Below are 25,097 nucleotides of genomic sequence, written 5' to 3'. Positions count from 1 at the left end.
GTGTGTCATCAGAGAGTCCCTTCCCCCGTCTCTCTCTGTGATGCTGATGCTGATGCTGAATTGCCCATCACTGAAGGACAGAGGGTGATATTCTTCTCATAACGTCCACTCTATCCGTCCTCCTTCCCTCTGGAGTGAAGGATGGCGATGATCTGGATGCAGACAGAGAAGGCAGTCGTGCAAGAGCTACAGCGCAGATTGAGCAATGTCTCTCACAGCATTGGTAAGAACTGTAGCCTTAATGAGTATGTTTGTCACTCAGCTTGTTTTTATTAAAGAGCTACTTAGTGAAATGCCTCTACACACTGAGTGGCTTACTGATAGCTTCGGTAATGTTTTTAAGAGGTAAGAATTACTCACCTTTGGAAAATTACAGCAGTACTGTCTACATTATAATTTTATATGTGGCCACATATTTTGGTCACTTCATGGTCAAAGTATTGGCCAAATTATAGCTGAGTTGATATTCGGAACAACAGGACTCTTTCTTGTGTGATATTGTTTAATTAAAATATTTACCCTGACGTGTTAAATAATAGTTTATTTAATTATTATTATTTTTTAATGGATCAGTTTATTGAACCTTTAGACTAAATATAAATGAAAACCTTGAAAAAGTTTGCATGTATGTTTTGTTTTGTATTTGATAAGCATTAGGCTTTTATGGCCCACGCAGTGAGAATATGGAGCTCACACTACGGAGAAAAAAACACCTTTTTTTTTTTCTTTTTTTTTTAAAGGCCCAAACTGAGCAAAAATATCCAACTGGTGCATTTGTTGTTATTTAAATGGCCAAAAAGTAAGATGAAATTCTGATTGCTTGTAATGTAAATGAATGAGATTTTTGTATCTATCAATAATATGTCGTTGGAAGATGATATTTAAATGCTGTAGTTTTGATTGTAGGGGGCAAAACATATTATGCAATGCAACACGATGACTGAGAGATGTATAAATGAACATTCTTCAAAAGCCTTTTGTATCTTTGATACATACTTTTTAACAAAAATGTTTTTTGATTAAATATAAAAAATATATAAATACATAATCAAGTAAATATAAGTTAAATGTTAACTGATCATCTTGAAATATTAATAACATTATAAAAGTAATTATTATGTTTACTTTATAAAAATGTAAGATTTCATTTTACGGCAGACATTTTTAGGATGATACTAGAAGGTATTTTACTTGCTAAAAAAGTATGAACTATTAATCTGAGGGCAGAAGGCATGTAGAAGATTGTGTACAACAGGTTTTTCAGCAAAGTTTTGATCATGTTGATAATTTAGAGGCCGTAGAAATTAATGTATCAAATATGATACAGTAGTGATTCAGAACGTAATCAGAAGCCCAAGCCCATTGCTGGAAGAGAATTCCAAAAACTGTCCTGTGAGATTCATGCTGGGGGTGACTTGACCAAAGTGTGTGTGTGTGTGTGTGTGTGTGTGTGTGTGTGTGTGTGTGTGTGTGTGTGTGTGTGTGTGTGTGTGTGTGTGTGTGTGTGTGTGTGTGTGTGTGTGTGTGTGTGTGTGTGTGTGTGTGTGTGTGTGTGTGTGTGTGTGTGTGTGTGTGTGTGTGTGTGTGTGTGTGTGTTTGGCAGAGTTACTGCTGAGTACAAAAACGGATACCATAAAAACACAGTTTTCCACAGTAGCAGCACGGCTTGCTGCAGTAGTTCTAAAGTACACAGGCTTTAGGGAAGCATGTATGTTGTTTACCCATAGCTGCTCTGAAATTAAGTTTAGCTGAGGCTTTAACAATTGCAGTCAACTGTTTGAGTTTAGTACCATGTACTGTAGTATCGTAGAGCATAACTTAAAGAACACTGTGAGGTCAGGTATCAGACTGCAATAAAGGGGAAAGTTATGCTGAGGAAATCCAGGAAAACGCATCCCAAACAAGGCAGTGATTGTGGACAGCTTCCTCTGGTCCCGCTGGCACAAGGACAGAGTGAGTGAAAGCATGCTTACACTGGCAAAAATTCATCATTTTTTTATTTTCAAAAGGTCTTTAGATGATTGTACAGAACAATACCGTTCAGAATATTAAATATTTAAAAATATTTTGAAAGAAGTATCTTATGCTTACCAAGGCGGTATTTATTTGATCAACTATACTGGAAAAAAAATTAAATAACTGGTTTCTATTTTAATATATTTTTAATAATATTTATCATAAAAGTAATCCTTTGTTTAACCCCTTAGCTGTCACCCCCCTTTTTGAGAATGGACATTAAAATGCACTATTCAAGCTTAAATGGTTGTAATTCAAGAATGCTTTGGAGTATAGACCCAAGTTTGGTCTTGTTTTAAAGGGAAAAAAATGCAGATTATTATTAGTGAAAGCACTTCAAAAAATTAAAGTATGAAAAAGTTATGGAAGTTTAAATTTACATTAAATCAAATATAATTTATTTAATATTTTTCTTTTATTTAAAATATATATTTTACAAAATATGTTTTACAAAAAAATTACTATAAAATCAAAGCCATATATCTAACCAAGTTGTGTTCCAAATTTGAAGTTGATATCACAAAAATTGAAGTTCCCATGAGATTTTGTTTAGGCGTATTACCAAAAATAGCCACCGGGTGTCATTGAATTCCATTGAATTTAACTGTATGCATTCTACCATAACAAATTAATAAATTTCTGTCCAAATATCACTTCTGTCACAAAATATGGAACCTTGAGACTCAGACCTTTCTGACAATATGTGTTTTGTCAAGATTAAAAAATATTTTGATCATAAATTATGAAACATGATGACGCCCAAAAGGGGAGGAGCCTGATAAAATAATTTAGAGTACCGTTTCTATGGTAACACAATGTCCAATTTCAAAACAGTTTACACAGGGTGAATTCTGAGATCGTAAGCTTTCAAATGATACCTAATTTATGATAACTACTAAAATATGTGATGTAATAAAAAAGGCAATAAAAAAGATAATATTATATTTGAGAGGATAATATGTATATTATACTTTTTAGAGGATAATATTATTTTATACATTTTTTTTATTGACAAATACTAGATTAAATGTTTTATTATGAACTTTTAGCATGAAAACCAAAGTTTCAATTATTAAAAGTGTGTGCGTCGACTTTTTGTGACAAACGCCATAAACGCCTGTTATGATGTAGATTTTTTGAGGTGCACTCTTGTCATAAATTCATCTATTTATGTTCCTACATAATTTATAACAAAAAAAAAGAGTCCTAAATATCTATTTAGGAGTCTTAGAACTTTCCAACGATATATAGTTTGTCATAATTAGATTAGGATTAAATAGTAATATAGGGAAGTAAAGTTAGGCGTGCCGTATACAGTACGGTGACCCTTAAGGGGTTAAAAAGAAAATCTGATTGAACCTAAACTTTTGAACAGTATGTACAGTGGGGTTAAAAAAAGTCAGATTTTCTAATTTAATGTAGTTTTATTTATTACAAATGATATTATCAGCATAATAAAAATTAGTTTGTGTAAAACCTTGTGATCATGTTCTCCAGTATAATTTGAGAATGATCCAAAGAGCATATTGAGCTTCAAGAACATCTAACTATCTGTAGAAAGAGTTCACATGATCAGTGTCACAAATTTGCCTATTTGATTAGTAACCTATAGAAATAGTGCCAAATTTTAGACTTTCCATAATACCACAAATTTGTTTATTTACAGGTTTAAATTAAGAGTTAGAATCCTATATTTTCAAAATAGCCTCTAATTTTTGGACCCCACTTGTTATGTATTCCCTGGATTTGTGTTTGTTGTGTTTTGTTAATTGGACTTTTAGTTTGCATTTTACCCCGTTTCTGTTTCCTGTCCCGTGTTCCATTTTTGTAGTCCTTTTGCAGTTTTTCTTGTTGATTAGTTTTGATCACTCCCAGGTGTGTCTTGTTTGCCTATTAACCCTCTAGTATTTAAACCCCTCTGTTTCTTGTGTTCCTTGTCAAGTCTTGACCTACACAGATGTATGTTCCCTGGTTCCCTGGTTCCCTGGTTCCCTGGTTCCCTGGTTCCCTGGTTCCCTGGTTCCCTGGTTCCCTGGTTCCCTGGTTCCCTGGTTCCCTGGTTCCCTGGTTCCCTGGTTCCCTGGTTCCCTGGTTCCCTGGTTCCCTGGTTCCCTGGTTCCCTGGTTCCCTGGTTCCCTGGTTCCCTGGGTCCCTGGGTCCCTGGTTCCCTGGTTCATTTTGTTATTATACTCTTTTGCTTGTGGATCCAGCTCTCCCTTTGTTTTTGAGTTCACCCAGCGTTACAGAAGACTCGACCAAGAAGGATCCAGCAAATAGTTTAATTTGGCTCCAGCAAGGCCACCATTCCCTCAAGGACCACACCAACGATTTTTTGGATATCACCTACCTTACAGAATTCCCAGACTTTGCCTTTATTGACTTTTACTGCCACAGACTCAATAACCACAACCAACACATACTCATTTGTGATGGTCCTCGGGGGTCACTGAGTGAATTTCTAGACTATACACTTTTGTTATGTTAAGTGGTTCCCACTTCACTGTGGGCTGCTGTGGAGCTTGACCCACCATGGATTCATGTGCTTTCAAGTCTGGTGATCTCAAGTCCAGAGCTTTCTGTGCTTCCGAATCCGTTGGTCCCAAGTCCAGAGTCTCCAGCTGTCAAGACCACCATGCCAGAGTTTCGGGCCGCCGTACCTGAAGCTACATAGGCTGTTCCAAGGCATTCAAGATGCCTTCTGCTGATGTAAGTGCAAGCAGCCGGGATCCAAGTGGTTCCAGTGCACCCAAGTTCAGTGGTCCCCAGACCGGTCATCTTAGCACCCTTTAGCCCAGTGGTCCCAGATCTTTCAAGTCCAGTGATCCTGAGTCAGGGGGTCTCCAAGGCCTTTCTACCATTGAGTGCGTTTCCTGTGATGACGGTGGCTATCTTGTGTCTTTGGGCCACACACACTTCTCCTGGTTCTCCCGAGGCGGCGGCGACCTGTACAGCTTCTCCTGAAGCGGCAGTGACCGCTAAGGATCCTCTCGAGGTGGCGGTGATTGCTCCCGAACTTCCTGTCTGCCCTGACACGACCACAGAGGTTGTCAGTGAACTCTCTATGCCCAGATACGACCACAAAGGTCATCAATGAACTCACTGTCTGCCAAGATAAGACCACAAAGGTCATCCCAGCTTCCTGTCTGTTCTGACACTACCATGGAGTTTGTCCCTGAACTTCCTATCTGCCCTGACACTAACACAAAGGTCTTCTATGAACTCTCTGTGCTCCGCTGTGGTGGTCTGTAGTTCCCCGGCTCAGCTGTAGTGGTCTATAGTTCTGCCTGCTCCGCTATGGTGGTCTGTAGTTCCTCCTGCTCCGCTGTGGTGGTCTGTAGTTCCTCCTGCTCCGCTGTGGTGGTCTGTAGTTCCTCGTGCTCTGCTGTGGTGGTCTGTAGTTCCGCCTGCTCCGCTGTGGTGGTCTGTAGTTCGGCCTGCTAAGCTGTGATGGTCTGTAGTTCGGCCTGCTCCGCTGTGATGGTCTGTAGTTCCGCCTGCTCCACTGTGATGGTCTGTAGTTCCGCCTGCTCCACTGTGATGGTCTGTAGTTCGGCCTGCTCCGCTGTGATGGTCTGTAGTTCCGCCTACTCCGCTGTGGTGGTCTGTAGTTCCTCCTGCTCCGCTGTGATGGTCTGTAGTTCGGCCTGCTCCGCTGTGGTGGTCTGTAGTTCCTCCTGTTCCACTGTGATGGTCTGTAGTTCGGCCTGCTAAGCTGTGATGGTCTGTAGTTCCGCCTGCTCCGCTGTGGTGGTCTGTAGTTCCTCCTGCTCCGCTGTGATGGTCTGTTGTTCCGCCTGCTCCGCTGTGGTGGTCTGTAGTTCGGCCTGCTCCGCTGTGATGGTCTGTAGTTCCGCCTGCTCCGCTGTGGTGGTCTATAGTTCCTCCTGCTCCGCTGTGATGGTCTGTAGTTCGGCCTGCTAAGCTGTGATGGTCTGTAGTTCCGCCTGCTCCGCTGTGGTGGTCTGTAGTTCCTCCTGCTCCGCTGTGGTGGTCTGTAGTTCCGCCTGTGGGGGTCTGTTGTTCCGCCTGCTCCGCTGTGATGGTCTGTAGTTCCTCCTGCTCCGCTGTGATGGTCTGTAGTTCCACCTGCTCCGCTATGATGGTCTGTAGTTCCGCCTGCTCCGCTATGATGGTCTGTAGTTCCGCCTGCTCCTCTGTGGTGGTCACCTGCTCTACCGGAACCTGATTCCATTTTTGTAGTCCTTCATAGTTTTTCTAGTTATGTGATCATTCCTAGGTGTCTTGTTTGCCTATTACCCCTCTTGTATTTAAACCCCATGTTTTTTTTGTGTTCCTTGTCGAGTCTTGTGCTGCATGGATGTACGTTTGGTGCTACTCATTCTGTTATGTCAAGTCATCTTCATTTATATAATTTAAGGTAACAGAGATTGTTTTGGCTTTATAGCGGTTCTTTAATAAAGTTATTTTCCAGCTAAAGTTAGTTTTAATTGATTCGCTTCCGTCGCAACAATCATTTATTATTAAATTAGGGGCCGCTAAGACGACACCATTCTCTCTACACAGACTTTAAACGCGAACCTGTGATAAACACTGATGGCGTTCATATGCGCGTTAAGAATTGGTTCTATAGTTATGTGCGTTTGAATATATGTGTGCAGGTTTGTAATTCCCTACAAACCAAGCCTAAACAAAGTACTGGTCTTTCCTTATAAATTTTGAGACAATTTTTTTTTTTTTGTCACTTCGGGGCAGGTACGCAAAACAAATTTTCCCAACAACGCTTTATCTGTAGAGTGGTAAAGGGATCCTCCATAGGGAGAGACTAGTTGGCACTTCAGCACTGTGTTGTCATCGGGTCCAGGCGAAGGTCCTTCGTCAGATCTGGATACGGCCTGGATCCGGCAGGCTGCGGGAAAACCTCGGGATAAACAAAGACACTAAAATTAGCGTAGATGCCATTCTTCTTATGATGTAACGAGCTCATCAGGATTTATGGGAAGTGTTCCCGGTTCCGGCTGACCTAATCTATGCAGCCTAACATTGAATTATAGAAGTCTATAATGTATTATGTGAATGCTTGGTCAAAGAGATGTGTCTTTAATCTAGCTTTGAACTGACAGAGTGTGTCTGCTTCCCGGACAATGTTAGGAAGACTGTTCCAAAGTTTTGGTGCTAAATAGGAAAAGGATCTACCACCAGCAGTCGATTTTGATATTCTAGGTATTATTAACTTGCCGGAATTTTGAGATCGCAATAGACATGAAGGACTATAATGCGTTAAGAGCTTGCTTAAGTACTGCGGAGCTAAACCATTTAGTGCTTTGTAAGTAATCAGCAATATTTTAAAATGTATGCGATGTTTAATAGGCAGCCAATGCAGTGTTGACAGAACCGGGCTAATATGGTCATACTTCCTGGTTCTGGTAAGAACTCGAGCTGCTGCGTTTTGAACTTGCTGTGGTTTGTTTATTAAGCATGCAGGGCAACCACCCAGTAGAGCATTACAATAATCTAGCCTTGAGGTCATGAACGCATGAACTAATTGTTCCGCATTTGTCAATGAGAGCATATGGCGTAATTTAGATATATTTTTAAGATGGAAAAATGTGGTTTTACAGATACTAGACACGTGACTTTCAAATGAAAGATTGGTATCAAAGAGCACACCCAGGTTCCATCAATGGTCAATGGTGTCAAATGCAGCACTAATAGAGAGATACAACCACGATCGGATGATAAGAGCAAATCATTTGTGACTCTAACGAAAGCTGTCTCGATACTATGGTACGGTCTAAATCCGGACTGAAAATCCTCGCAGATATCATATAAGAGTTATCTGTTCCCTGGTTCTCTGGTCTCTGTTGTGGTTTTGTTATGTTTATTTTGTTATTAAACTCTTTTGCGAATGGATCCAGCTCTCCCTTTGTTTTTGTGTTCACCCATGTGTTACACCACTATACAGTATGTGCAATGATAATCCTAATATTGTGTACTAAAACGTTACAGTGATAGTTAAGCTCCAATTATTGTGAAACATTATATGTGTTTTCGTATGAACTTTAGTTTGACTCAGTCTGGACTGGAGCAATATTTTTGCCCACAGAGACTCCTAAGGAAAGTGTGTATTTACATTTGTATGTGTCTGAAAGAGAGAGAGGTTTACCAGTGCTACTGAGTAACTTGGTTTGAATTCAGCTTTTATCTTTCCCTCCTCAGCAAGATCAGATGGCACTCTGAGATTCCTCTTATACTGTGGAGAAACCAACCAAACACAGACACACACAGGGTCTCATTCATCCACCAATCTGATGGGGGAAGGGACTCCTGGGGCTGGGGGTGAAGGTGGGGGTGGTCAGTTATGGGTGTCAGGAGACTCTTTTTGGGGTGATTGTGCCGACACAGACAGACATAGAGAGAGTGTAAACAAAGGAAGAACAATGCTTTACAGTCAGTGATCCATCACTGTTATCAGTTATACTGTAAAAATGTTGCAGGTGAAGGGAACTTTTGTATGTGCGTCAGGAGACCAGTTCATTCCAGGAAGTCTGGAAATGAGGAGAGAGAGAGAGAGAGAGAGAGAGAGAGAGAGAGAGAGAGAGAGAGAGAGAGAGAGAGAGAAACAGGAAGTCATTAACTGGTGCACCTGTCTCAGGTAGCTCATTCTGAGATAACTGCTTATGGTTACAAGGCGGCCGAGGATTTAGTGAGACATTAGAGGAAGAGAGAAACAGAGGGATGGATGTACAGAACAGAGGGAAAACTATATGCATTCCTCTGGCTGAGGTTGAGAAATATTACAATTTTTCCAGATGTTGCCACTGGCTCCAAAGTAAGGCCTTTTACTTTTTTATTTTATCTTATTTTAAAATGTCAAATTATTTAAATACATTTCATACAATTAATTATGTTAATTTGTTATTTACTCCATTTGCATTATTGTTATTTTACTTTATTATACTTATTTCTGACAAATTTGGCAATGCAGTTTTGCAGTTTGTGTTATACAAATGAAGCTCACTAAATATAACTGATTAGAACTGAGAGCAGGAGAGAGAGAACAGGTGAACGCTACCATAAAAGCCTATTTGAAATGTGACAGATGATTTTCTGTCCAGTGTGTGTGAATATCCTAAGGGGGTAAATCTGACTCCAATGGGACAACACACTCTTATTTTAGAAGAACAAAAGAATGCAATGGATATATTCTCCCTCTTTTCAGGCTTCTTCTGTCATTTCCTTTTAAATACCGCTTAAATATTTGATTGCTGTGTAGGTTTTAAAAAAAAAATGAATTTCTTAATCCTGCAGTTAAAAAAAACATTGAGGCCATGTTATACAATAGAAGGTGTGGACATGCAGATAATTAGTTGTGCGCACTTTGAGGCACTATATCCAGAGGTGGTTTTGGTTGAGATAGATAGGAAATCACCTACTCTTTCTTTCTAAACATGTCTGATGTGCCATTGACCAGAGCATGGGAATTGCTTTGGGCAAGATTCACCTCCCTCAGATGGTAATATACACCAGCCAAAGACACAATACATTCAAGACAGCCAGTAATATATTAGTGTGTGTGTGTAGACTCTGTAGGCTCTACTTACCTGTGGTTAACTTCTTCACCTGTGGTTTATTTCATCTTATCATCAATAACAACAATAAGATAAGTGCTGTTTTTCATTTTGTTATTTGCTATTGTGCAAGTAAGGCCCTTCGAAAGATTTTCAGAAGAGTTTTAAACTTAATTTAAAGGGTAATACTGCAGGATTGTCTTGCCCTGGTTACAGGGAGAACTGGAACGCTCCTGTTATAATGAACGATGCTGTCAGCGTCGACTGTAGACGTGATGTTAGTGTGTCTCTGTGTGTTTGTTACAGATGAGATCATGCAGAAGGAGACCAGTCCCCTCTGTGCTGCTGACATCATAACTGAGCTCAAGAGACAGTTTTCATTCTTGTCAGGTAAATATTCTTTATATTTGCATTTCTTTCTTTATCCATGAAACTGAAACATTATCCAGGGACCAACTGTAAGGATCCACAGGGAAATAGAAAAACAAATGAGATCTCTTTGGATTTCTCAAATGTCTCATAGAAAGCAGATGGATATTTTTGCTTGTGGGTTTTAATTCTTGGATATATTTTCTAAAAAAAAAAACACACATAAAAAAAAACCCAACAGTAATCATATTCATACGTGTCTCCTTAAGAGTTTCAAATCAGATCTCATCAAGGTCTCCATGGTTGCCAACATACTAAATCTGAAGTCTGAGATTTCAATAAAAACTCAAACATTTCTTATCAAATTCCTCCAAGACTTAAGTTATGCCATCCACATTTTTATTTTAGGAGGAATTTTACTCATACAACACATTTCTATTATATTGCAATAGAAACACTTTCCTTTATCTCAATGAGGGTAATACATTTTTTTACATAAAATATATTGTAGTAATAAAGAGTTCTTCAATTAGAGTGCAAAAAAGCTATCTATTTGAATACGTAACATTACGTTAGGGCACATGTGCGTATGTATAGATTTGTTAGTCAAAATTCACTTCCCATCATTTCCTGCTTCTCTCCGTAATGGGTGGTTGGATAATTTCTCTGTAAAGCATGTAAAAAAAATAAACGACTTAGAGGAAAAAGATATTTTGGTGTTTAGAATCACTTCTGTGAAATACAGGCATGTACATACACTGCAGCTTTAAGGATTTAATCTGAATATGTGTTGTTTTTGCTGACAGGTTGTTACCGTTAAACTGAACTGAGTAAATGATGCTTGCACAATCTCTGTCCTGTTGTCATGGAGACAGGGAGAAGAAGGCATGACTTGCCAAATTTATATTTTTGTCACATTGGGATCTTCACCCAGTCTCTCTCTCTCTCTCTCTCTCTCTCTCTCTCTCTCTCTCTCTCTCTCTCTCTCTCTCTCTCTCTCTCTCTCTCTCTCTCTCTCTCTCTCTCTCTCTCTCTCTCTCTCTCTCTCTCTCTCTCTCTCTCACTCTTTCCATTCCATCACCACTGTCTTCTCTCTGTCTTACCGATGTTTCACCTTGTATTTTCATCCTGATTTAAAGGAGCAAAATAGATAGGAAGAATAAAGTGACATTTTTGAATCTCGCTTTATACATTGGGGAAATCATAGTTTCTATCCTGAGGGAATACTGACAACACTTGTGTCTTTATCTCTTCATTTTTTCTTTTTTAAGATTATATTTATTAATGACACTTGGTGAGGACCAATTACTTTTCAGTCACTTTTCAATCACTGTAAAATGGGCAAAACAATCCCACTTGCGTGGAAACGGAAACTAGGATACCAGGATTTGAATTAGACTTGGTCTCTTTTGACAATATAGTAACAAATAGATTATGACTAACAATATGACAATTTAGTAACAATATACACTACTGTTCAAAAGTTTGGGGTCCTTAAGATTTTATTTTATTTTTAAGAAATTAATTATTTTATTCAGCAAAAATGCATTAAATTGGTCAAATGTGACAGTAAAGTATTTTACATTGTTGCAAAAAAAAACCCAAAAAACTATTAATCCAAAATGTTTCTTGAGCTGCAAATCAGCATATTCTAATTATTTCTGAAGGATCATGTGACACTGAATAATAAAATATAATATAATATAATCAACCAAATTCTTGGTGAACATTCAGAAACATTAAACTTTTGAACGGAAGTGTAGCTACATGCAAAATACCACTCAGAACACCTTAGTTACTATAGCAACAGCCTGGTTAGCTCCCATAACAAGCTAGCATCATTATGGTTTTGCACAGGCAAGTGGTTTGGTGTGTATAAGGTTCAGGGATGGTACACTTTTCTGTTCTTGCTTTGCTTGTACAATTTCTATTGGTATTGTGGTGCAGTCTTGTCAGTGGTGCAGCAGGGATAAAATGTGGTTTTAAAACCAAAATTCTTGACGCTAGCTGCCAAGATGATTAAAACACTAACAAGCCGATCTGGTATTATGTCACAGTTTGGCTGTTGTTCAATAGCAGCAGCACACAATATGAAAACTGTAACATAGCATACAGGTGGTGTGAGCAGGTTTTTTATTGGTTTGCCTGTGTGCTAATTTAAGATCTTTGATGCATGCCAACACAGACAACAGGACAGCACGGTGTCTGATTTTTATTGGCCCTTGCTGTTTGCCAGTGTAAAAGATTATAGGAGCAGGATTTTTCTCTTTGATTCTTCATATTTCTGTCTATCTGTCTATTTTAGGGGGGAGGGGACAGGATGGAAGCCCTATCATTATCTTCCCAGAATTCCCTTCGTTTAGTGAAATCGGAGACCAAGAGTTTCGTAATGTTCTTACCTACCTGACAAGTATTCCCAGGTAAATTCACAAATTAACACACATTTGAATATCATACATACTGACCGCAGTAACACGTGTGCATGTGTCTTCATCAGTCTGAGTGCAGCAGGTGTGGGCTTTATCGTAGTGATTGATAGGCGTCAAGATCGATGGGCGTGTTTAAAGGCAACATTACTGCGTATCTCAGTAAGTCTAACAGTACCTGTGGCTTCTGAATCTCTCCTATATAAATGCACATAAATTTTGTCTTCAATAATATTTTTGCAGATACTTCACACACATCTGGATATTTTGTTTTATTGTCTATAATATATTTAAAAATATACATTTGATATATTTATTATGTATAATATGAAATTGAGTGCTTTCTTGTGTGTTTGTGTGTAGGGCTGGTTTCCCGCTAATCTTCGGCTTGTTCTGGTGCTGAGACCCAGTGCTATCCTGCAGCGAACGTTATCTGATGTGTTCTTCAAACTCCACAGAGATGACTTTAAAGTACCGGTACGAAACCTGAATGTGTGTTGTTGTTGTTTTATACAGGCGACATCTGTTTGTGTGTGTCATGTCGTTGTAAATAATGAAGCCTGTGTGTATTGAAGGTCATCATGCTAAGCTCAGTGGCTGATCTGCACTCTTATATTGAGCGGAGTCAACTGACACAAGACCTGGGTGGCTCTCAATACTACTGCCACAGGACCTGGATTTCTCATCGCACCGTAAGAATAAATACACATCTTGAAGTTGTACTCTGTATTTTTTATTCTGACAGTGATGTGGATGCAGCATCAAGTGAATTCAAATTGTTTATTAATTCACTTGTAGAAATGCATAATTTGCTGTCAGCCATGATTCATTTATTTCATGAGTGACATTGCCCAATAATCAGGTGGATAAAGTAAAATTTTTCATTCATAATATTAGTAATACACAGCTTTTCATGTGATTGCAACATTGCAGCCTTAATGAGACGACCTGCTTCACTATAGTGTAAAGGTGCGCTAACATTAATGTAATCACAGCAAAAATAGGGTAGCAAAGAAACACAACTCACACACAAGTCACTTTCAAACCAAGCAGCTTTCTGTTGGTCAATGTGGTGAATTCACATGGACAACTTAAAGCTGTTGCGAAATCTGTGTTGGGAAAAAGTGGATTCCTTTTGAAATGACTGGATTTTTTTGCTGAACAGTCTTAAAGCATCTTTCATTGGGCTATTGATAAAACTTTCTGGCATTTAATTGAAAATGATTGAAACATATTGTCAAAGTGATTTTAATTACGTTTCTGTGTAATGTTTTTAATTGGAGAAAAATTATTGAGTGCGCATTAAAAACCTATGCATAAACGAAATGAAACAAGCTGTACCAGTGACATCATATATGAAATTATGAATTCTTTGTGGCGGTAGGATCTTGAAAGCTTCGCTGCATTACTGAAGAGGATGGCTCAGAGACTGCAAATGTTGGGCAGAGAGCTGGCAGAAACAGAGCTGCCTAACAACCACCTAACAGCCGGCAATCTGCTCAATGCACAAACCAGCAGAAAAGACAGTTTGAAAGTATGAAAAAAAAGCATTCAATATGTTCAGTAGTATTCAGTAAAAGCATTCAATATGTTCAGTAGTATTCAGTATGTGCCACATCACACATTCCTTTGGTTTTTACAAAAGTATTCTTTGCTTCATTGTTTTCTCTTTAGGAAGAGATGGCAGAAGCTCTCAGCCAAGGACGTAAACTCTTGGAGAACATCAGGGAACCGGTCCGCAGAGATCCGGACAGCAGTCTAAACCCCGATCAGCTTGAGAATCTTGCTACAGTGCACAGGTAAATCTCAGACTCTTTCTTAGTAGAAATCCTCTAGAACTTTTCCTCTGTTGTTTTTCTGCATCTTAATCTGAAAGAATACATAAATAAATACACATATGTAAATATATAAAATACTAAATTTATTTAAATATAGAAAAAATAAAATCCCAAGGCACTGTTCTTCAAAACCCTGGAGAAGGCTGTTTGCGCCGCTACGTGTGGATTGCTTCTCCCCATGTCTTTTAATTTTCTATTATGAAATAGCCAGTAAAATAAAGGCTTTTTAAATAATTTTGTAGAAGAGTACCTTTGATTTTCTTTTTTCTATATTTATTTGATTTCCAGACCCCAAAGAGCACCTGACTAAACTCCCTGAGCACACTGGACACTTTTTTTTCTTACTAAAATGTTTTTAATTTATATATATTATATAAGAATTCTAAAATAACACTGTAATGTAATTTAAGCTGTCCAACTGTCTATTGAGGTCCTAAAGCATGAGATACAAGTGCGAAGTCATGTGAATCACTCTGCCAATGTTATAATGCTCATCCATAAATTTTCTGAATGGGTCAAAACATTAAACAAAAATAATTTATATATATAGTATTTATTCATATTTTGAACTGACTTTTATTTTTTGTTTTCTTTATTATTTTCAGTATTTTAAAAATGATATAGATTTAATAAATTATTATTTTAATATTAGTATTTCAACTAATAGTTGCCAAAGTATATTATATTTAATTTAATTTCAGTTTTATTTCAAATACCGACAACAATTTTAATAGTTTTAGTTAGCAATAACAATACTAGTGGTTTATACACTTAATATAGATGTAATATTTGTTTTGTTTAATGTATGCACTGCCAATTACTTGGTCATTCAGATTTCATTCATATATCCCTCTCTCTCTCTCTTGTTCCCTGCCAACTTGCAGGCTATTATCCCAGTTGAATGAGAGCTCTACAGCATTTGATGAGTTCTGGATTCAGCATCAAAATAAACTGGAGCTATGTTTGAAACTTTGCCAGTTTGAGCACAGCTTTCAACAGGTCTTGCTTTTAAAAGACACTCATATTTTTACAGCTTATTCTTATTACTGAATAACATTAGCATTTACTAATAATATTTGCTCTCTGTTTTATGTGCTATGGTCTTGTAGTTGCAAACAGAGCTGGAGCAGGCAACAGAAACGCTGAATGCCTTCTCAGATATTGGAATAAGCCCCACCCAAACAGAACACCTCCTTCAAGAACTGACCAATCACGAAAGGAAAGTCTGTGTGAGTCTCCGCCATCTGAATAATCTTGTTGTGTTATCATGCATCCACAGACATATATGCATAGATGTGTCAGTCTAATTGATATGAAAGCTTTCAATAACCCTTGTGCTGAATACCTCCTCTCTAACACACTTCCTTTTTCTGCAGGAAGTGCTGGACAGAGTAAGATCTCTGGTTGCCGAGGGCCAAGGATTGATTGACAGCTCTCAAAATGGTGATGACAGTGTCGCAGTAAAATGCAGTGAGCTACAGAAAGCAAGAGACAACCTCATCCAAGAGCTAAAAGACAAGAATACCATGCTGACACAGGCTATAGAGCTACACAGAAGACTGGACATGGTGATTTTTAATTTTAATATATAGATATGTATATATATTGTTACCAGCCCAGGTATTTAGCCATTACCTTAAACCAGCCATAAAGCTTTTAAGACAGAACTAGTTTAGCAAGGGAGACCTGGAGTGATGGTGCATAAAGTCTTCACCTTCACTCAGCTACATGCAAATTCTCTACACACACGCACAGACATGTAACCACACTTTCATACTGTATATGCAAACCTGTTTCCACCACGTTCTCTTCTGTACTTTTTCTCTTTCAGGTGTGTAAATGGTGTGATGATGGGATTTACATGCTAGCATCACAGCCTCTTGACAAGTGCCAATCACAGGAGGGGGCGGAGTCAGCACTGTCAGAGCTGGAGTTTTACCTGGAGACAGCCAATGAGAAACAGCAGTGGGAGATCAGCACAGTTTGGCTGGAATATGAGAGCATGCTGAACAATGAGCTCAGGGTGAGGCAATATGAATTCATAACTATACATTCAACTCACTTATAATTCAAATTCGATTCAGTTTAATTTTGAAATGGAAAAAAAAAACATTGTATGCCAATTAGTTTTTATTTAGTAATAAAAATATAAAAAATAAATAAAATAAAGACATCTTTTTTATATTGTGTTATATTATATTACATAATGTGTAATGATACAGGAGCAGGTGAAGCGTGCATTTGAGAAGAAAGCCTCTCTACACGAGATGTTTGAGAGGAGGAGGGTTAGCCTGAAAAAACTAGCAGCCAAACAAACACGCCCTGTCCAGCCTGTGGCCCCTCGACCAGAGTCACTCTCATCTCCTGGTATCTATCTATCTATCTATCTATCTATCTATCTATCTATCTATCTATCTATCTATCTATCTATCTATCTATCTATCTATCTATCTATCTATCTATCTATCTATCTATCTATCTATCTATCTATCTATCTATCTATCTATCTATCTATCTATCTATCTATCTATCTATCTATCTATCTGTCTGTTACTTTTTTAAGTGTAAAATGGAGGCAATTGGTGTATTCCTCTCTTTCAGCTCACAGGGATCACGAGAACATCTGTATTAGCGAGGACTTAGACAGCAGTGCGTCCTGTAAACAAGTATGTATAATTCATCTACAATGCCCACAGTGTATTTTCCTCCCTTTTCAATGATTTTACAGTTTTTCTCAATCGCTTTGGCACTTTTTTTTTAAACAGTCTTAACATTCTCTAAACTGTAAGTTCAATTTTCACAACTGTTTGCTGGAACATCATAAGATGGTCCAAAGGGTTCTCCCTATCCCTAAAAATTCTTCTTGGCACATAATAATCTTCAGCTGGTTCTATAAATTCAGCCATGTCGTCTTATTTTTTGTCCGTTACTCTTAAGGGTACGATTTTCAAACCTTAAATTATACTTAGGGAAATGACCGTTAAGGGGTTTTATGCAACACTTAACGCTTTTTAAGGGATTACTTAAGTGAAAAAACAGCATTTAAGGGAAATTCTAAGTGTTTATGACGTTTCACTTAAAGAAACCCTTAAGTAACACTTAATGGCTTTTTCCTGCAACACCCTTAGGTTTAAGGGAAACATAAGGGCAAACTTAAGGGAAAATTACACTTAAGGTGCTTTATGCAACTGGGCACAGAACTCTATTACATGCCTGCAAAACATGTACTCATCCAAAACGTTGAATACATGCTTCAAAATGTAGGTATTTTGTCAGTAAATTGGCCAATGCCACCAAAATTAAAAGTATTTTTGTCATCATGTGAGCCACTCTGGTCAAAATGTTTAGATGCTTTTTCACCATGGAAATATTTGTTATATACAATTTTTTTTTTTACTTTTTTTTTGACAATTTGTTGATTTTCTACAGCCTACTATACAAGATTGTCAATTCAGTCTATAGCTTCCTATTGCTCTTCCATGGCAAGCAACTGAATTTTCAGTTGATGTGTAACACATTTACACATGTATAAATACAAAAATAAATGTACTGTGTGAATACAAATATATTTATCCAGTACTGCTTTAGCTGCTGCTGTTTAGGATTGTGATTTGTGATGTTCTTCTATGTTCAAAAATAGTAGTGATTGTGCTTGGCAAACTCCATATATATGCTTCCAAACTTGACTGGTTGATTAGTAAGATTGTGATTACAATATGTCAGGCTATTTGCCAATTTAACAGACATTACAAATATTCCATGTTAGATATTTATGGAATATACACACTGTACATGTCTGATAGATTTTGATAACTAAATACATAATTTTGCATGTGATGGCTCACATGATGAAAGAATGTTTAGAAGTTGTGAAGAGTTTGACAATTTCACTGAAAATCAACTCATCAGTTTTGATAAACAAGCCATGTGTGTTTAGGTATTGTGCGAATTGTAAACATTTGTACTTACTCTTTGCACACATGTGCCAAAACACATGCAATTTGCTTAAATCAATAAGAAATTCAAATCTAATGTGAACAAGAAACTAATTGTTCAGAGATCTGAATTTGAGAATTTCGAGATTTCGAGAATTGAACCAAAGCGATTGATAAAAACTGTAAATCACTCTCTTTGTATAAGCAAATGAAATAAACCTCTCTCTCATGTAGGGAACTCTAAATCACTCTCTTTGTATAAGCAAATGAAATAAACCTCTCTCTCATGTAGGGAACTCTATGTAAGTTAAGGGCCTTGACTATTACTCAATAATGATTCCCTCTGTGTAGGTAAGTTTTGATCAGGTTGACAGGAGCAGTCGCAATGCTTCTGTATCTGAGGAGGAGGAAACCCTGGCTGTGCTGCGCAGGTCAGTCCAGGGTCAAAGGTCAAAGGGGAAAGGGGGAAACATGTGCCTTGCTAGACCATCAACACCCCTCTACAGTGTGTTCCTCATTGTCTGTGTGTTCTGTGTTTGTTTACAGGCATGTAATGAATGAGTTACTGGAAACAGAGAGAGCATATGTGGAAGAGCTTTTGTGTGTTTTGCAGGTAAGTGAATCTGTCAGTTCTTTCATAAATAAAATTCATCTTCACATCAAGGAACTACTTCATTTTATTATGTGGGAGGATATATTCCTGAAATGTTGTTAAAGTGGCCTTATCCTGTTTTAGCCGTTTTTGGGAGGTAGATTATTGTTGTGAAAGTTGAAGCTGGTCTACACCAAACTCTTTATTATAGTGCCATGAAAATCCTGCTTTTTGTGATATGCCCCCATTAAATGTGTCATGTGTGTGTGCTATAGGGATATGCTGCTGAGATGGACAACCCCTCCATGGCTCCTCTCATTCCTGCAGCTCTGCAGAACAAGAAGGATGTGTTATTTGGGAACATGCAGGAGATTTATAATTTCCACAAAAGGTGAGCGCCATCTAGTGGAGTGGATAAACAGCATTCAAATGTAAAAGATTATTTGGAGAATAGTTAGTAGCATCATTAGTTAGGATGTAAAGTTTGATTCATTTTAGCAAATTATTTGCAGATATCACTGATTAAATGAATGAATCACAGCTCAAATAAATTCATTTTAAATTCCTTTCAGAATATTCCTCAAAGAGCTGGAGACTTACACTGACTGTCCTGAGCTTGTGGGCAGCTGCTTTTTAGACTGGGTGAGTTTTTTATAACTAGCAAGAAAACAAAGCATTTTTTGAAGTATGAAGTAAAAGTGAACTTTTAGGAGTTTATTTTTCTCAGTGATGCTCAGACCTTTGGTCATTGTGGTTGTTTAGATGAGGGAGCTGCAGATTTATGAGAAATACTGTCACAACAAGCCTCGTTCTGAGAGCCTCTGGAGGCAGTGCTCAGACTGTGCCTTCTTCCAGGTATGTACACGTGCATATTTAAAACAGCATACTACTACTATTACTACTACATACTATATTCGCAGTATGTAGTGTATATATACATATACAATGTTCTGTTTGCATGTAATATTTGGATGACCTACTACATTTGCCTTAAAGTTCACTGTGTGTGAAGTACTCTAGTATTCTGTTCCAAACACACACTCTCAGACACGCATACACACTTAACACAATCTGTTGATGACATCAGGCCCTCTCTGTGAAAGAAAGCTGTTTACCACATTGTGTTTGTGCATCAGGAGTGTCAGAAGAAACTAGAGCACAAGCTGGGGCTGGACTCATACTTACTAAAGCCTGTGCAGAGGATCACTAAATACCAGCTCCTGCTGAAGGTGTGTTTGTATGTGTGTGTGTGTGGGGGGGGGGGGGGGGGGGTTGTTTTAGACTTCTGAATATAAGATAAATGGTAAGAACTGCATCTTAAAGTCAACATGAATTAAAAATTCACTCTATATTCTAAATGCATGTTGTTGATCTTATTCTGAACGATTCCTCTTTTTGACCTCGTGATCTTCAGTAAAAATGTATTATCTCGATCTTCTGGTAAAAACAACTTCTCTCTGGTGACGTATGCTGGATTTCTCCAATCATTAAGTCTGTTTAAACCCTGCTCCTTTCTTACAATCTACTTTTAACTCACAGTCAGATCTGCCTCTGCCTCCAGCCAATCAACAACCAAGTCCCCGCCCTTCATTTATCGATAATCGATAATCTGTTTAACTTTAACTATACGTCACAATGGGCCATTTCCACATTTTGCTCTAATAGCAAAAGTTAAAAAAAAAATGCATGACTTTAGAGTTTCCATGACTTTCCAAAGAAGGGAAAAATATAGAGAGATTAATTATTTTGGTCAGAAGAGAGAAACGTGGAATTTGTCATCAATCCCTCAGCCGTTGTATTTGAAACACCTACGCAGCAGTGTTCATTTTTTATTTTTTTTTAAAACAACACAAAGAATAGCATTGTAAATTTGCATAGCATTTTTTTTAAAGCTACACTGTAATTTTTTTAAGTTGATTCTTAGCAAAAAACACTTTGTTCTTTCAAAATGATATGTGCTCATTAATGTATAATTACTTCTACTAATTAATCAAGTATTCTCATAAGCGTAGAATCTGCCATTTAGAATACATACGAGCGAGTCGCTCGAATGGCGGCAGCCATGTTGCGCCTCCATCTTGAAAATACATTCGCCAAAGAGGGACATACCTGGAAATTCAAGCTTCGCCTTTTGCGTTTTACACTCAGTGGCACCGTGACGAATGCGAAGGGGAGATTACTCGCGACTGCCGGCAGATTTGAAATAATACGGCCACCGTAGGAGTTAAAACGTCCTCGGAATGGGAGGGGCTAGAAAGTAATATTCAGTTGGTTGTCATAAACAATTTCACTGCTAGATGGGAGAAAATCCTACACAGTGTAGCTTTAAATAAAAATATGAAAAACTTTACTAGATTTGCAATGTTAATAACTGTGGAAATGTGCCATCACAGTCTGTGAAAAGAGTCCAGAAGAAAAGATCTGTCAATATTTCCATTTCAGGGGTCATGTAATAGAAACCAAAATTTTTCTTTGAAATGTGTTTTAGGAGATGATTAAGTACAGTAAAGGCTGCGAGGGCTCAGTGGAGCTGCAGGCAGCTCTTTCCTCTATACTAGGGATCCTGAAGGCTGTAAATGACTCAATGCATCTCATTGCCATCACAGGATATGAGGTAAAAAGGCATGCACACGCTTTACTCTTGTCTTTTTCATTAATATTCATTAATGTTTTCTGTCACTTCTATTTATTCCACATCTACAAGCAATATTTATTGATTCTATGCAGGGTAACCTTGGAGACCTGGGTCGCCTGCTGATGCAGGGGTCGTTCAGTGTGTGGGCGGAGCATAAGAGAGGTCACGTGAAGGTGATAGATTTGGCTAGGTTTAAGCCCATGCAGAGACACCTGTTCCTGCACGAGAAAGCCCTGCTCTTCTGCAAGAGACGAGAGGAGAGCGGAGAGGGATATGAGAAAGCCCCCTCATATAGCTTCAAACAGGAGCTTAGTGTGAGTATAATAACATAGAGTGTAATAATGCTTAGCTAAAGATGTTATAAAATTCCCATCTCTTCTGCTATGTTCAATTAACCATAGCATTTCTCCCAGACTGAGGAAAATTTTGCAACTTCCAGAGTTGCATCTTTAAAAGGCAATTTTCCTGATCTGACTTTTTTCTAAAATAGCAAATGCAACATTTCAGATATATTTAATGGATCATATTAAATTGTATTTATTTATATATTTAAAAAAAATGCAAGAAGCATTTTTTTATAACATGCACAAACTGAAATATTTAAACTTTTTGGTTAAATGCCTTGCAGAATTTTTTGGAGAATTTTTTTTGGAGTCTAGTGCTTTTTATATAATTCATTTTGAGCATAAGAGTATGCCTAATTTGCATGTTTAAATAAGCAAGCAAGCTTTTTTTTTTTTTTTTCATACTTCAATAGCCTATTTACCTGATGGTCTCTGTTCTGTCTTCATTAGATGGCTGCTTTTGGAATAACAGAGCATGCTAAAGGGGACAGCAAGAAGTTTGAGATCTGGTCCAGTTCAAGGGATGAGGTCTACACAGTACAGGTGAGCACAAGAGTGTGTCTTAGTTCATATTCCTATTAAAAAGATCATGTTATCAGACATGTGTTAAGTCTGTTATATGTTATCCTGTAGGCTGTGTCTGAGGAGGTTAAGACTATCTGGGTGACAGAAATCCGGAAACTTCTAACAGGACAGTTGGAGGCCTGCAAAGGTATTGGTCTGGTTTTATGTTTGTTTGGAAAGAAATATGTGACGCATTCAGATGACCGATTTAACACAAAGATGCATTAAATGCATGCTCTTGTTATGTAGAGGCAAGTCAACAGAGGGCACCTGATCAGTTCACCTCAGATACCAGCTCAACTAACAGGTCCGATTACACACGATCACATTTACACATTTATATTGGAGCTAATTTTAAAACATGAAATTAATCACATCTTAAGACTGGGGAAAAATGAACGCAGTAACCTCAGGAGTGGAGGAGTGGAGAAACAGAAGACAGAAGAGGAAAGAGGCAAAGAACTTGAGAACATTCTAGAACCTGGAACATCACAGAGAGTGAAAGGTGAGTGAAAAAATCCAACTCTACGACATGCATACATACATCATGTCATTAGAGACTTTTCATTTTTTGTTTGAACTTCCTCTTTAACTTCTTTCTGTTTCTTTTGGTGGTTTACAGGGTCTTCATTCAGCTTTGAGACAAAACCAAAACGACAGGACATCCGAAGTGACCCTACACCTCTAGGTGACCTATTTTAGCAGACTGAAAACCAAACATGAAGTTCACATGTTCTTGATATCTTCTCTTCAAGAGGTTTGAAAAAATAAAAATAGAAAATGGCTGATGCTAAAAACAGATAATTCATTACCACCAAGCCACCAAGCTCTCTAAAGATTAAAGTCAGAAAATGAGCTGATCCTCAAAGGATTAGCTCGCTCAAACTCTGTCAGGTGTACTTCAGTTCAGGCAATGTGCCATACTAAGAAGATGCAGAGATGCCGTCTGATTGGTTATTTTCCTCCCAGAAACAGGGCCACACCCTAACTTGGGCGGAGTCAGGTGGTTCAGTACATCAAGCCTGTTTCAAAATCGTAGGAGAGGTACACATACTGAGTACACACGTATGTGCACACTCATGCATACTCCACTGAGGTCTTACTAGGGCAACATGTGTTTGTAGGTTATATGTGTGTCTCATCTGATGCTTTCTGAGTAGTTCTGACCACGTCTTCGTCTATACAAGATTGTTTCGGGTTAAGCTCTATCGACAGCATCGGTTACACAAAAAAAAGTTTTGACTAGTCCCTCAGTTTGTAAAAACAAACAAAAACGTGTTCATGGTAATAGATTTACCACGGAAGTTAATGGAGCAAGACATTACAGAGGGTTTCAAAGCAGAAATGTGCAGCAAATATTTTTGTCAAAAATTTGTTATCTGTGGACAGATTGTCCTTTTATTCATGCTGTTGATAGACATTAACGTGTATTGAACCTGGAACATACCACTGACACACACTCACGCATGCTCTTTGTGTGATTTTGGAAATGTTCACTGGTTTGTCCCCTGTCTATCACATCACGATGAGGCTTCAATGGTACTTTCTTTCATCTCTACATGGCCCTCATACAAACTCTGTTCCCCATCCTTTTAACTTTTATCTATGTTTTCTCTAACTTCTTTCATTTTGTCTCAGGTTGGTCTAAAGGATCCCTTTCTCTGGATGCCTCTGTGGAGCATGATGGTTACTTTAGTGCAGAGGAGCAGATGACCTCTGACCCCGAGGAGGAGAAGGAGGATAAACTGGTGCATGACCATGTCTGTTTTTTACTGTTTGACTTAAAGCAAAAGTGTCATGTTTTAAGCATTTCTTCATCTTCATTTCAGTGTGAAGATGAGCTGCAGCCTATGAGTATAGAGGAAGAGATTCAGCTTTCTGAAGAGACTAAGGACCCTGAGGAATGAGAGTTGAGTGTGAATATGTCCGTTATGCCATCAATGTACAGCATATACACTATGTGTCATGCACAACTCTGGAAAAGAGGAAAATGAGACATATAAAATGTTTTGCATACTCTTAAAAATAAAGGTTCATGGGTGAACCATGTGGTTTAGAGTACCTGGAGAAAGCTGTCCATTAGCATTCACATTCATTTAAATGTCAATGTGACGACAAGTGCTTTTTATGAGAATACGCAGCTAATTTTAAATAGTTGTCAATGGAGAAAAATGCTTTTTAAAACCATACATCTACCAGCAGGGGTGATACTAACCAGCCAAAAACCAAAAGGTTAGTCCCAAAAATAGGTTATCAGCCTCCACATGGACCTTTTTATTATTTAAATATAAGAAACCATCTCTAGACCATAATGTAAAAAACTATAATGTAACATCAAGAACTTTAATGTAACATTCCAAAGAAATGTATACAGTGGAAAATGACTCTTGTTCTCATAACTCAGAGTTCTTTGCAAAGACCCATTGAAGAAGCTTTATTTTTAAGAGTGTAGTCATAGAATGCACCAAAATAATGCATTTCGCAGAGACACCTGAGTTGGCTCTTTACGTATGTTGTGATACATGTTTCATATCCCTTAAAACTTAGTAGTAATTTGTGCCACAGTAATTGTGTCTATAATGGGATATGGCATGTCTGTTGTCAAGCCCTGTAATCTCCAATGTGAATGCATGTGACAGTTATATCACAGGAAACTAGGACCTACTGTACATGTAAAACAAGCATATCATATATGCAGATGTTGTTTCTCAAAGTGACTGTGATCACCCTGTGCCATTTGTATGTAAAGTATGTTTACAAATCAATATTGTTTTATATATACATAAAAATAAAATCATATAGTTGACTTATGACTTTTGCCTATCGAAGAGAGTTTCAATCTTAAATCG

The 25,097-nt window shown here is 37.9% G+C and overlaps 1 protein-coding gene across 1 annotated transcript; it reads left to right on the top strand.

The window, feature by feature from the left end:
* Window positions 1-141: 141 nt before the first annotated feature.
* mcf2lb (mcf.2 cell line derived transforming sequence-like b) lies at window positions 142-25,060 on the top strand (the record flags this gene model as incomplete). The annotated part of the gene is made up of 29 exons (XM_081367706.1): window positions 142-223; window positions 9,852-9,935; window positions 12,220-12,334; window positions 12,412-12,502; window positions 12,704-12,817; window positions 12,916-13,032; window positions 13,725-13,874; window positions 14,015-14,139; window positions 15,063-15,177; window positions 15,288-15,407; window positions 15,555-15,746; window positions 16,010-16,201; window positions 16,401-16,545; window positions 16,780-16,844; window positions 18,465-18,544; window positions 18,660-18,726; window positions 18,981-19,096; window positions 19,278-19,347; window positions 19,468-19,560; window positions 19,842-19,934; window positions 21,194-21,319; window positions 21,433-21,654; window positions 22,135-22,227; window positions 22,318-22,396; window positions 22,498-22,555; window positions 22,632-22,753; window positions 22,871-22,936; window positions 23,887-23,996; window positions 24,078-25,060. The coding sequence occupies 29 exons, from the start codon at window positions 142-144 to the stop codon at window positions 24,153-24,155; spliced, it is 3,180 nt and encodes a 1,059-aa protein (XP_081223832.1). The 3' UTR covers window positions 24,156-25,060.
* Window positions 25,061-25,097: the final 37 nt, after the last annotated feature.

The sequence above is a fragment of the Scardinius erythrophthalmus genome (assembly GCF_964197995.2).
Source record: "Scardinius erythrophthalmus genome assembly, chromosome: 6".
Taxonomy (NCBI): Eukaryota; Metazoa; Chordata; class Actinopteri; order Cypriniformes; family Leuciscidae; genus Scardinius; species Scardinius erythrophthalmus.
Note: the sequence above shows the minus strand (reverse complement) of the source record. Positions and strands in the feature narration are given on the sequence as shown.